At 35.9% G+C, this 14,097-nt stretch overlaps 3 protein-coding genes across 3 annotated transcripts; 1 reads left to right on the plus strand and 2 right to left on the minus strand.

The window, feature by feature from the left end:
• The first annotated feature begins 1,214 nt into the window (after window positions 1–1,214).
• LOC109167232 (aspartic proteinase-like) lies at window positions 1,215–4,640 on the plus strand. The gene is made up of 14 exons (XM_019316225.1): window positions 1,215–1,318; window positions 1,757–2,131; window positions 2,210–2,270; window positions 2,361–2,455; window positions 2,543–2,655; window positions 2,746–2,914; window positions 2,998–3,037; window positions 3,139–3,203; window positions 3,290–3,403; window positions 3,505–3,569; window positions 3,663–3,816; window positions 4,022–4,141; window positions 4,237–4,325; window positions 4,427–4,640. The coding sequence occupies exons 2-14, from the start codon at window positions 1,763–1,765 to the stop codon at window positions 4,509–4,511; spliced, it is 1,539 nt and encodes a 512-aa protein (XP_019171770.1). The 5' UTR covers window positions 1,215–1,318; window positions 1,757–1,762; the 3' UTR covers window positions 4,512–4,640.
• A 287-nt stretch (window positions 4,641–4,927) lies between these two features.
• Window positions 4,928–6,777, minus strand: LOC109167233 (probable F-box protein At4g22030). Its single transcript, XM_019316226.1, has one exon. The coding sequence runs from the start codon at window positions 6,653–6,655 to the stop codon at window positions 5,141–5,143; it is 1,515 nt and encodes a 504-aa protein (XP_019171771.1). The 5' UTR covers window positions 6,656–6,777; the 3' UTR covers window positions 4,928–5,140.
• Window positions 6,778–12,296: 5,519 nt separating this feature from the next.
• LOC109167059 (glycine-rich cell wall structural protein 2-like) lies at window positions 12,297–12,878 on the minus strand. The gene has a single exon (XM_019315963.1). The coding sequence runs from the start codon at window positions 12,876–12,878 to the stop codon at window positions 12,297–12,299; it is 582 nt and encodes a 193-aa protein (XP_019171508.1).
• Window positions 12,879–14,097: the final 1,219 nt, after the last annotated feature.

Raw genomic sequence — 14,097 nt, forward strand, 5'->3', positions numbered from 1 at the left:
TTATTTGGCAATGTAGTTAGGCATGACATTGTAAATAAATGATGCGGCGTCGATTTTTTAAAACCGATGTTATATGTTTTTTTTAAAAAAAAAATAAAATTTAAGCAATGAGGTCGATTTTTTTTTTTAAAAAAGGCAACCAATCTAGTCGATCAACAATTGACTTGGTCGCGTGAACAACCACAATTTTTTTATCAATCGCGTAATTTTACTAGTAATCTGTTGGTTACCAATAAATTGCACTTATTCGACCTATTTTAATAAGTTGAAATTTTTAATTGTACCTTTTGACAATTCAGGGGTATAATTGCTCTATCATATCATATAAAGTTTAAAAATCTATTTAACTATTTTTTTTTCTTTAATAATATCTTTTAATAAAATATTTTATAAGAAAATTAAGCCCAAATAATATTTAAAGATGATTAAATTCATCTAAAATGAGTTCAGACCTTATGCTCAAATGACACATCTGTGTCTCCCGTTAAATGAAATTCACAGAATCGAATTTCTGTGGTGAGATATTAACTCTTTGAGGTGCATTAGTTAGAGAAAGTATAAAACAGAGATACCAATATGATCACAAGACATTCCTTCAAGGGAATGATAAAGAATTTAAAAAGGAGCTCGCAAGACATGAGAAACAACATTTAATAGTAAGGTGAGAGTTCCCATTCCTATCACAAACATTGATGTAGTGTTTTTATAAAAAAACAGAAAAAAAAAATGGAAAAAGGAAGATGTCCGTCAAAAGCAAGTGTTGCGTGCAAGTGTCACAAATATGGGACACGTTAGGAGTCCGTTACGCTTGCTTTTGCCTCCCCCCACTTTTCCCGTCATTTTTCGGCACTATAATCCATCCTTATCACCGACCTACTCTCTTTCCTTTTTCCTTCTCGCCGTACGATCTTTGTTCTACGGCCCTGATTTCACCCCACGTCCCTGTGCTATTGTTCCTTCCTTGTGTACCCAAAACGAGCATCTCCTCACTGCGACACTCCTTTAGGCTTTAGGTTACTTCCTTTTTCACACTTTCAATAGAAAAATGTTATTTTCCCACCTTAAAATTCATTAATTATTCATTTAATGGCAAAGATTTTCGATATGTTTTTATAAAAATAAAATATAAATACATTACCTAGTTTTCAAAAAATAAAAATAAAAACATTACCTAGTACTGTTAGACGTGGAGTGTAACAATTCTTTTTTAATAAATATTTATTAGCTATATATATACCCGGCATATCTAAGCACTTCATATTCTCTAAAAATTCCCTATCCACCCTTGATCTCTTGCAGAGTCTTGCTTGTCTAATTGGTGAGTTCTTGTAATTAGGTCGTTAATTGGATGCTGTATATTTCTATATTGATTCATAGATTATGATTGCATAACGAGGACTAATGAGTTTGATCAGTCTTTTCTTTCTGTAAACAAAAAAGTTGTGATCTTTGAACATGGTAGTTTCATTGTTGCATGCATGTCGCTTTGATGATTAGTATTTTCTGGGCTTTCTGTTACATAATTCTGTGTGTGTCAGTAGTTTTGTCCGATAATGTCTGGTTTCAAGTGGAACCTGGTTTGACTACCATTGCTTTCAGTCTTAGCGGTTTCTAAGGTTTACTTGTCAAGAAAGATTTTCCGGTCTGGGATTAACAATGCTTCCATATTTCAGACAATCTTCATTACTGAAAAGGGATTTTTTTATGAATTGGTTAGCAGTTGAATCTGCGGTTAAAGTTTTTGTGTGAATTTTAGGTCAAAATGGGAGTGAAAGCTTTGGTGGTCACTCTGTTTCTTTCATCCCTTGTGTTTCCGCTGGCATTCTCCAAATCAAATGATGGGTTTGTGAGAATTGGGTTGAAGAAGATGAAAATTGATAAGAACAACCGAATTGCTGCGCGGCTTGAAGCCAAGGCGGGAGACTCACTTAGGGCGTCTGTAAGAAAGTATTATAACCTCCATGGTAGAAATGGGGATTTACAGGATACTGATATTGTTGGGCTAAAGAATTACATGGATGCTCAATACTTTGGGGAGATTGGTGTTGGAACTCCTCCCCAGAAGTTTACTGTTATCTTTGACACTGGAAGCTCTAACTTATGGGTGCCTTCATCAAAGTGCTATTTCTCGGTAACATCATATCCTAGTCATATCGAACCTGAATTCTGATGTTTTGGTTTTAACTAATGGCTCAGTGTTTTGTTCTAGGTTCCGTGTTTTTTCCATTCCAAGTACACCTCTAGCCAATCCAGTACTTACGAGAAGAATGGTTCGTGTTTGGCTAGTTTACATAGAGTTCTGCTCAGCCTGCAATGGAAATAACTAACTTTTTTGTGTATTGCAAACTGTTTCTTATTAGGGAAGTCTGCTGAAATTCATTACGGGACTGGATCAATATCTGGTTTCTTCAGCCAAGATAGCGTTCAAGTTGGTGATCTTGTTGTAAAAAGTCAGGTGAATCTGGTTCTATATATGCTTCCTGTCTCGTTAATGTCGTGATGTTGGATTTTTCAAATCTCACAGTGTTGATATATCATGCAGGCATTTATCGAGGCAACAAGTGAGCCGGGTGTGACTTTTTTGGTTGCCAAGTTTGATGGCATATTGGGTCTTGGATTCCAGGAGATCTCGGTTGGAGATGCTGTTCCAGTTTGGTATGATTGCCGCATTATCTTCTTCTGTCTTTCGGGCATGCTAATCTGCTGTTTCATACTCTTCTGCAATAACATCTTTCTTATTTACAGGTACAACATGGTAAACCAAGGTTTAGTTCAGGACCCTATCTTCTCATTTTGGCTTAACCGAAACCCACAAGAGCAAGAAGGGGGAGAACTTGTGTTCGGTGGGGTTGACCCGAAACACTACAAAGGGGAACACACCTATGTTCCAGTGACACAGAAAGGTTATTGGCAGGTAGACTGATCTCCGATCCATCTCTTTGGTATTATCTGATCTGCATTTGTCGTCTAAATTTGATTTGATTATTTTGTTGTCAGTTTGATATGGGTGAAGTCCTAATTGAGGGTAAACCAACTGGTATGCTCTTTGCTTTCCTCTTTCTTCGAAGCTTGTTGCAAATGATACAACGGGACCATAAAAAAAAAAAAAAACCTTACTGATATATTTTTGTTATGTAGGGTTCTGCAGTGGTGGATGTTCTGCAATCGCAGATTCTGGAACTTCTCTGATAGCTGGTCCATCGGTATGTGTTGTAGAGTCCATTTTATTTGCTTGATATGATCATCTTTCTTTAATTTTCTCAACGAATTTCGTGTTTTTGGTGTGCAGAGTATTATTACCATGATCAATCACGCCATTGGAGCTGATGGAGTAGTTAGCAAGGAATGCAAAGCCGTGGTTGAAAACTATGGACAAAGAATGATTGATTTGCTTGTAATGGAGGTAAACCTTGGCTTTTCTACTGTACTAACTATTGGTTAGCATCCTTTCAAGATAACAACATTCCCTGTCTTGAATTATTTGACTGATCGGCGTTTTAACAGGCACGTCCAAAGAAGATATGCTCGCAAATTGGGTTATGCACCTTCAATGGAAACCGTGGTGTTAGGTTTGATTATTCCACTCCCTTCCCATTTTTGTCTGTGTGGGGCTTTTTGTTCGGTTCATATACTTATTTTAGTAAGTTGATTGGTTGTGGCAGCATGGGAATCGAGAGCGTTGTAGATGAGAAAAATGGGGTATCAGCCGATCTACATGATGCTATGTGCTCGGCTTGTGAAATGACGGTTGTTTGGATGCAGAATCAACTTAGCGAGAATCAGACTCAAGAAAACATTTTGTCTTATGTGAATGAGGTAACAATACATATATACTACATTCATTCTGTACTGGATAGGAGCATGTTCAGCTCCCAGGCCACCATCGGTCTGGCTTTCATACCAAATTGAAGCATGTGTTCCATCTCAACTAAAAGCTTAAGCTGATAGTTGGATTGCACATTAATGGTTATATGCTCAACACTTCATATATGAAACGAGAATATAATATAATATAATGCAGCTTTGCAACCGGCTACCGAGCCCCATGGGAGAATCAGGCGTCGACTGTGGAAAGCTTTCCACCATGCCTTCTGTTTCCTTCTCAATTGGTGGAAAAGTGTTCGACCTCTCCCCTAATGAGGTATGGTTTATACTTTATACTAGCTAGCCAATACGTGCCCCACCCTCTTTCCTTGCCTTATATTTCTGATCTGATGTGGTTTGTTATGTGAGCAGTACATACTGAAGGTGGGCGAGGGAAGCGCAGCACAGTGCATTAGTGGCTTCACGGCTTTGGATGTCCCTCCTCCTCGCGGACCTCTCTGGTACATTATTCTTTTATTTGTCCTATATGTTACCTCGAACTCCTCGAAGTCATCATGATATCTTAACCGACCATTATTCAATGTCTGATCTTCTGGTGTAGGATATTGGGAGATGTTTTCATGGGCAGATACCACACTGTGTTTGATTATGGCAAGATGAGGGTTGGATTTGCTGAAGCAGCTTAATGCCCCCTATTATCCCTTTATTCATTTTCTTGCTGCCATTATCTAATATGTATGAGTGGTTTAATTTAAGTAGATAGATGTACTTGCGAATCTGGGCATATATAGACGTACATTTGTAAACTATGATTATACTATGGTGTTTGGTTTGGTCCTATAAAATACTTGTAATTTGTATATATGTGTCTCTCTCTTTAATATGTTTCAAAAAAAAAAAAAAAAAAAAAAAAAAAAACTTACCAAGAAGATTTGTACTTACTACTTTAATTAGCTATTTTTAATTACATCCAATAATTATAATTAGCTTTAATTTGCCCATCAAGTAGGACAGAATAAAAGACAGAACATGAAACAAAACCTCATCTTGTTGTATGTATTTTGTCAGGAATATAATATATCTCAATCCAAAACAATTCTGATGATCTGTAAAGATATGTTTTCATGAATAATTGAATTGATTGTATTCTCTACTCAATTACACCTAAGACTCATATACATTCATTCGCTTTCCAACTTTAACTCCCCGTAAAAGCTGTCTATAGAATTAAGTAATTGTTACATACATATTTTCGACTTAGTAGCTGTTGCAGGCTTTCTCTTAGAGTTAGAAAAAATAAAAAATAAAAAAAAAATTAGAAAAGCTTGCTCCCAAACTCGTCAATGTTTTGTTTCTTGTGGGAAGACTTAGCTGCAAGATCTCTGAGCTCTGAAAGGCTTCTTCCAAGCTTCAAAGCCACTTTCATTTCAAACACTTCACCATTTTCCCTTCTCTCCATGTCCTTTTCACTAAGGTTTGAGTCTATGGATTGTTCAATGAGATGAAAGAAGCCTGCATTGCATCTGTACATCTCCAGCACCATTCCCACTTGTCCGCCGTGCTGGAATGTGTTCACAACGCTGGCTAACGCCCCCGCCGTCACTCCCAGGATTGCAGCCCAGGAGTTGTGTGGGGAAGATGATCCAACCAGGCAAGACCCCACCGCGGCCAAGCCAGTTAGTAGAGGGCCTGAAATGGCTAGAATTTTGTTGATTTTCAAGGCTTTATTGCCCAGTCTTAGGTAGTCTTCTTTGTCTTTCAGTCTCAGAACTTGTGTTATTTCTTTCATGTCGTCCTCCAGCTTCCCGTTCCAGCCGTTCCAGTCGTTCCCTCCGATTCTCCGGGCCGGTCTCCGGCGCTGCTCCGGCCACCAGACGGCCGGCTCCACCGTGTCGGGGAATTTCTCGAGCATGACTCCGAGGAGGGGGAGAGGGAAGGCCCTGTCGAGAGCCAACACTCTCTCCATCGCATCTTTAACGTCGCTAACCGTGGGGTGACCGATTGACAACGTTGTTTGGATTTCGTTGTACAGATTCTTGAAAAGCCTTGTCGCGTTTCGTTGCTCTTCCACCAGCTGGGACGGTTGGATTTTGTTCATGATTGTCAGCATCCCTGTCGCTCCCAAGTACATTAGTGTGGAGGAGAGCTTTAGCGCCACCTCGGCTCCGCCGGCGGCGGCGGCGGTAGCGGCGATTCCGGCCATTGCGGCGGCTGCGAGGATAATCCCATTGATGGAGGTCAACAACAGGCTGTTCCAATTGTCTCTTTGTTCCCCTATATTCTTGTGCATCTCCACTCTATCGGCAACCGCTTCCAAGATGGCATAAAGTTTGGCGACAACTAACGGATCAGGACCGCCGTTGGTCTGGTCATCAACCGTCCTTGTCGGTCGGAGGTTTTCGGTAATGGTGGTATACCCACTTTTCAACCCTAATTCCTCTACCAATCCTCTTGTCTGAAGAGTGGGGAGGGAGACGTTAGTTCTCCGTCCAATTCTGGGGAAATTAATGGCTGCTCTGATCGCTTTTCTCTGCGAAAATGAGGTAGAAGAAGAAGATGAAATCAAGAAGCTTGAAGATTGAACACCTGCCATTATATATGATCTGGTACGATGATATCTCCTGTCGATCTGAAATTGATTTAGGGTGAATTGAAGAAGATGAGAGAAGCAAAAGTGTGAGTCTTTGGAGATGGTGTGCTGAATGGTTTGGTGGGTGAATGGAGAATCTTGGATGACATTTATATAAAGAAGACAGGCTTGAAAATGAGAGATTTGACTATTGTTGAGAGTTTGAATAGGTGCATGGGGATGACTATTTCTTCTCTTCATTATTTGGCAATCACGCAGACTTAGTACAAATGTGTTAGTTTGGACTTACTATAAGGATATATTAATTGACTTTCAAAACAGGTGAACCGGTAGGGTTTGAATGAATGTTGAAAGGGCCAACCGTTGCAACGTAGGACTGTACCTCGTCCACACTGCATTCTATTCAGCGTACTAGTGTCTAGTGATGTAATTATGACTATTTATACAAATTTTTTGATTATATATTCATCGGTATCAAAAATTCAAAATTGTTACACTCCGCAACTCCCGCAATCCCATCGGTCAATTTCATTTCATATATAAAAGGAATAAACAAAATGTTAATTTTTTTTTCTTTTAAATTTATTTAACTAATCTATAAGATAAAATCTCAAACTCTAATAACCCTCACACTTGGTTGATAGAGTTGTGAATAGTGATTCACTAACTGATTAAGTGGGAGGGTTAATGTATCTAGCGCCCAAAAGAAATCATCACATAAGAGGCTGCAGGATAAAACTTTCATGATGCGGTTGGCGGTTGCTAGAGTTCAATAATGAAATTTAACCTAGCACCCAAGAAGATAGGAACTACTGAGCTACCAATGCGGGCCTAAATTTATTTATTATTTTAAAAATTATTATTTGTAATAATAATTTATATATATAATAAAGCCGGCCTCAAATATTACTTTGTGGTGAACTCCAAAATAATTATACTTCTACTACTAATGTCGTTTTAGATTTTTAATAATTTGTAATTTAATCTTTTTTTAATAATATTTCTCTCTTTTTTTTTTTTACAAACAACAATTTATTTTTATTAAAATTGTATTTATCCCGTGCATCGCACGGGACAATATCTAGTAATAAAAATAACAATAATAATAATCCAACATTAAAAACGTAAATTTGAACAAAATTTAAATTAAATAACATAAATTTCATAATAACTAACAACTATTAATAATAAATTAAGCTTTTAAAAAGAAAATGCAACTACACATAGAACACCACATTGAAATGCACACCACCCTATTAATTAAGTACTGCACACCACGTAACCACATAGCAGTGTAGTACCGAACAATACTTTTCAAATTTCATCAGTTGAAAATCATGAAAAAAAAACGGTGATATTTTGATAATTTCCTACACTGTACCATGTCTATTTTGGTGGTGCACTAAGTTCTGGTGTGTTGCAGTTATGAGTGCTATGTGGTACACTTTTGAGTGAACTCTGGTGTACCTTAAAGTGTTGGTCTGTGTACCAAGTTTATTCATGTGGTGCACTTAGAAGTGATATGTGATGCACTTAGTAGTGATTTGTGGTGCAATACAAAATACTAGTATGTGGAAGTGTGATTTGTGGTGCACATATCTAAGTGTCCTATCAAGTATATCTAAGTGCACTATCAAGCATATTTAAGTGTACGGTGTACCATTAAGCATATAACTAGCCATTACATAAAATATCTGAGCTAGAGTCATGTGTTGAACTTAGTAGTGGTTTGTGGTGCACTTAGGAGTGATTGCACTACCAAATATATGTAAATACATGCATCAAGCTGCACAGGAGGGTCGGCCGTATATGAACCATACTCAACTCTTTCTATATATATAATTCATATAAACCCATGAAATAATACAACTAAAATTTGAATTTGTGCGGGGCATCATTGATACTTTGACAGTGATATCCACATGGCCATGCAAAAGGAATATTAAACCGCCCATATATGCAATTAATATATATATATGGGCGGCCAGCATAAGATTACGAGTTAATTCGAATTTTTATATTGTATGTAATAATTAAGCAATGAATTATTTTTCACGTGAATTCAATACGAAACATATGGCATTTAAAATACGAAAACTCATATTATTTATTTAAAAAAAAAAACTATTTTACAAGCGTGTAAGAAATATACGCCTCAGATTCTGAGCTCATCAGGTGTGTATATATGTCCAGATTGCAGCATGAAGCCCAGAGCCAAATTTATCCTACTTAGACCGAAACAATATAAAGTTTAACTGACTATGATAACACTTTGTGACTCCAAACACTAATCTTTGGCAAATTATGCCCTGGACCCGTGTCCACAATTCATTGTGGACACGGGCCCAAAACGACGTCGTTTTAAAAAAAAAAAAAAACGCGTCATTTAGTTAAAAAAAAAAAAAATTCACGCGCGTTTTGCCGTTAACGGCATTAACGGCGTTATTGTTTTTTTGATTATGAATGTACAATTATGCCGTTATGAATGTACAGTTATGCCGTTATGAATATACAGTTATGCAATTATGAAATTATGAACACAGAGCTCTAACATTATGAACTTACAATTATGAACATATATAGTGATAAAATTATGACCATGGAGCTTTAAAATTGTGAATATAGAGCTTCGAAGATTATGAATGTACAGTTATGGAGTTATGAATGTACAGTTATAGAGTTATGAATCTACAGTTATGGAGTTATGAATCTACAGTTATGAGATTATGAATCTACAGTATGGAATTATGAATGTACAGTTATTGATCGAATTATGAACAAAGAGCTCTAACATTATGAACTTACAATTATGAACATATAGTGATAAAATTATGAACATAGAGCTCTAAAATTGTGAACATAGAGCTTCGAAAATTATGAATGTACAATTATGGAGTTATGAATGTACAGTTATGGAGTTATGAATGTACAGTTATGGAGTTATGAATGTACAGTTATAGAGTTATGAACGTACAGTTATGGAGTTATGAATGTATAGTTATTAACATATTGTAATAAAATTATGAACATATACTCTTACAATGAAGCGCTCTGAAATTAAAAAAAAAAAAAAGGAGATAACAGTGCCTAACGGCACTGTTACTCGTGTCCAGCAAGCATGCTAGACACGGGTCCAACGCATAACGATTGCTAATCTTTTTACTTAATCAATGATTGAATCACTATGATATACCACTTCACTATTCTGTCAGGCTAGGATACTTGGGCTTGAGGGCAATTTTTTTTTTGCCTTTTTGTTGGTAACACTGCACTATACAATGTCTCATGCTGCCATTAATCATCCATTAATTATACAATAACAGGGCGTTTGGTTGGAGAGGGGGAATTATATGGGAAAGGAATTGTAATTCCATGGGAGTTGAATTACTAGGAATAAAGTGAGAATTTAAATTCCAGTGTTTGGTTGACAATAATAGAATTACTGGGAATTTCAATTCCAATGTTTGGTATACATGGGAATTGAAAGGGAATAAGTAGTATAAAGTCAAAAATGTCCATTATTGTTGTTAGACATTAATTTTAGGTTAAAAAAGGAAGGGGTAATTTTGACTCATCACTATCTTTTTTTCTCAAAAATTAAAATACCAGGGGGGACATGAGATTTTAATTCCATAAAAATGGGGGAATTGCAATTCCATGGAATTGCAATTCCCTCCAACCAAACTACGGAATTTAATGGTCTTTGAATTTAGGTGGGAATTAAGTGGGAAGGGAATTTAAAATCCCTCCAACCAAACGCTCTGTAAGGATTTAAACTCGATCTAGCTAAGTGTCTTTTGATCGACCCATCATGTACGAAACCATAGTTTCTCAACCCATAACTACCATAAGACCCAATCGACATATATAACTATTAACTAGTTGCTTGGAGACCAACAAGAAGTCAACAACTAGCTATTGTACATCTAAGAATGTATATACCATATGAATCATATATTACTATTTCACAGAGTCAAAACAATTGTTAGGTACACACGATTTACTAAGCCTAATTATACTAACCAATTATAAATCTTACACCGGTGTTTGTTATTTATGCATAACTCACGTGGAGCCGAATTTAAAATCTGTGATTACCAAGCTAACAATCTGACCAACTTAGCTAGGATGACAAAATGTGTTTTGACTGATATAAATAATAATGCTAAAAATAATTTTATGAAAAAAAAAAAAGAGAAAGTTTATTGTATTTTAAGAGTAAATAGGAGTCAATTGATAATAATCTACGGATCCGCGTATTTGATAAGTTTGAAGGCCTCATTTTTATGACCACATGGTCCACATCCAATCCTGTAAACTCTGGTCCTGTTCACATTATGAAACATTCTTTCCAACCCACAACTACAAGCTTACAACAACGTATTAGCATTTTCGTTAAAGTCAAACATATATATATATATATATATATATATATATATATATATATATATATATATATAATTAAACAGTTAAATATATGATTGTGGGATGTGGAGATAGAAATTTTAATGCCAAAAATATAAAGTCAAAGGAAATTGATTAATGATTAGATTGATTTTTTTGACACACACATGATTAATTATAATGTAATATATGTTTTAATTTTTTCAATCTTTTTTAGTGTAAAGAATCAATACTTCACAATCGAGGTTTGATAATGTGATTATGCATCTATTTGAAATGATTAGATTGATTTTTTTGACACACACATGATTAATTATAATGTAATATATGTTTTAATTTTTTCAATCTTTTTTAGTGTAAAGAATCAATACTCCACAATCAAGGTTTGATAGTGTGATTATGCATCTATTTGAAATGATTAGATGGATTCTTATTTTTTAACAAATTGAAGTATATATACAATGGGTTATATATGGTGATTGAATTGACAATGAACTAGTAATGTTATAACCCCGGCCACTCTTCCATTCGCACAACTTTGGATTAGGTCTCTAACTCTCTTAGTATGAATTGGATTGGCTTCAATTCCTAAGCATGACAAGTTTGGTATTGTGAATAAAAAAATATTACAATTAAATTTGTGTGGCTTTAATATGTTATAAGTTCAATGACCCTATTCAATAACAAGACCATACAAAGTTTAACTTTATAAGCCCATTGTGACATGACATTTGATCTAAAGATAGAAAATAAATAAATAAATAAATAAAACTGCCCTAGACATGCATAATCACCCGAACAACACGAATACTAGACCACAAGGTCATGGCAATCCGTTGGAATATTCATATTACTTCTATTAACTTATTAATCTTCGTGATTGCAAGTGTTATTACTAGTATACCTATGTGGTTGAGTCTAATATTCTTAGGCATGTGTTACTATCAATGTATAATTAAAATGGGATAGGGTCAAAATTATGTAGATTATAAAATTCTAAATTTCAGTAATCATAATTAGTAATTGTTATGTTTGCTTTAAAAAAAAAATAGTAATTGTTATGGTTAATTACGGAACACCTACCAACTAATTATTTGACTAACTTGTTTTGTAGAGTTGTCTTCATTTACTACTTCAATCTAACCGAATAAGATAAAGGTTGTTGGATCCTTATAGGTAGACTACTTGATACTTAAATGATAAATTATTATGAGCAAGATAAAATTCATTGGTGAATAGCAACATAGGCAAGGAAGTGTGATATTATTAAATTAAAACAAATATCAGAGTACACATTTTCTTCGATGTAATTAAGCTAATAATAATTAAACCTAAAGAGACGTAACATTGAAAAGGGAATAAACCAAACGTTTTTGTTTTATGTTTTATTTTTTATTTTTTTTTCTTATTGCTACTAATTAATTAATTATATTCTTTCATCTTATTTGTTTTGTTTTGTTTTCATCTTAGTAGATAGCTACGCGCCGTTGCTGATAATTTCTGCAGGGGGCACACTACTACCGGCGTCGCTCCCTCCGGCGGCGGCGGCTGACCCGCCTCCGCCAAGGCCAGCATCAAGTCTAGTCCCAAATGGGCCTCCGGGACCTCCACCTATCGATCCAAACGGTGATGAGCCAACAGGAAAGCCTCCATAGCCAGACCCAATTCCGCTTCCACCTCCGGCGTCGTAGCCAGATGCGCCACCGGGAAGGCCAAACCCAGGTCCAGCACCGAAACCCGAGGAACCACCGCCAAACCCTCCTCCGAAGCTAGACCCGAACCCACCCCCGGATCCGGGTTGATCAAAACCCGATCCACCACCGCCGATGTCTGGGGTAGGAAACCCGCCGCCGCCAAGAAAACCCGGCCCTCCGCCGAACCCAGATCCTCCTCCTCCACCGCCGAAGTAGGGAGGAAACCCATATTTGTAGTGGAAGAAAGTTTTCTGATCATCATCAACACCTTTCTTCTCCAATCCTTCACTGCCGGCGGCCGGACTAGCATTTGCGGCACAAACAAGGGCTCCGGCAAGGATTAACAGGAGAACTTTAGTCGCCATTTCCAGTGACGACTTGTTGAAATTGAAATGATTTGGGATGAGAATATTGCATCATTGGCTATTTCCCCGATCTTTATATAGATGATTTCCGAACTGTAAATCTGATACATGAAGGTGAAAGTTAGGAAGAACATAATTTAGAGATTCTTGCATGCATGCATTATAGTCCATCTTTAACATTATGCAGGTGCCCAGCTATATTCAATCAAGAACTCCCAGCATCTCAACTTCATGACCAACCTAATTATATATGCCAATATAATTATTCCTCAACTAAGATGGGCTAGCTTCCATAGCTACAAATTACTATATATGTCACAGATTAATTACTCTCTCACATTTTAGGCCAACATGCATGATTTGTGTGAATATTGTTGTTACAATAATATGACTTTTAGAAACGGTTTTGTTTCATGTTATTTGTTTTCATTGTTTTTTCCTTAGTTCTTTACTTACTTTTCTTGTATAGAAAAAGAGACCTTATTTCTTATAAAGTTATGTTTTCTTATATTATAATTTATAACTGTAATATTAGAATATTAAAATATGCTAAGAGTATTCTCTATTCTAGTGCACGTTTTATGTAGCCTATATAAGGCAAGTCTCAAACTTTTATAGATTTTTTTTAAACAAAGTGTTCATCTTGTCCTATTTGTTCTAGCCAAGTAGACCGAAAATAACCATCTTCTACATTTCTTATTGCAATCTTGAGTTACATACTAATTAGAAACTTAAGAGATGAAGTTGTTATTAGTACACAATAGCGAGTTTGGTGCAACATGGCGACTCCACATGGTGCCACTTGTTCTTTAATTTCCCCTCTTTGTAATAATAATCCTCTTTTACTTAATTTATTCTTATCTTAGGCTATAATATGATAGGAATATATATTCTTAGGGCACGTTTAATGTAGCCTTTACAATTAAGACAAGTCTCAAACTTTTAAATATAACTTTTTTTTTTTTTTTTAAAGTGAAACATTTAATCTCTATTCCATCTTAGCCGATGAGTTTAAAAATTGGCCTCCTTCTACATTACTTATTGGAACTTGAGTTACTAGGTTGATGTTTATTTGTGTGCAAACTAATAATTGGTTGGATTATGCATTTGGGCAATCTTGTTAAACATCTCAAAGAATAACATCTTCTTTTCTTCAAAATGTGAGGATCTTAGGGTGTTAAGATATATGTGATCTTGTATGATTTAAAATGAATATTTG

The sequence above is a fragment of the Ipomoea nil genome, unplaced genomic scaffold, assembly GCF_001879475.1.
Source record: "Ipomoea nil cultivar Tokyo-kokei standard unplaced genomic scaffold, Asagao_1.1 scaffold3147, whole genome shotgun sequence".
NCBI classification, from domain to species: Eukaryota; Viridiplantae; Streptophyta; class Magnoliopsida; order Solanales; family Convolvulaceae; genus Ipomoea; species Ipomoea nil.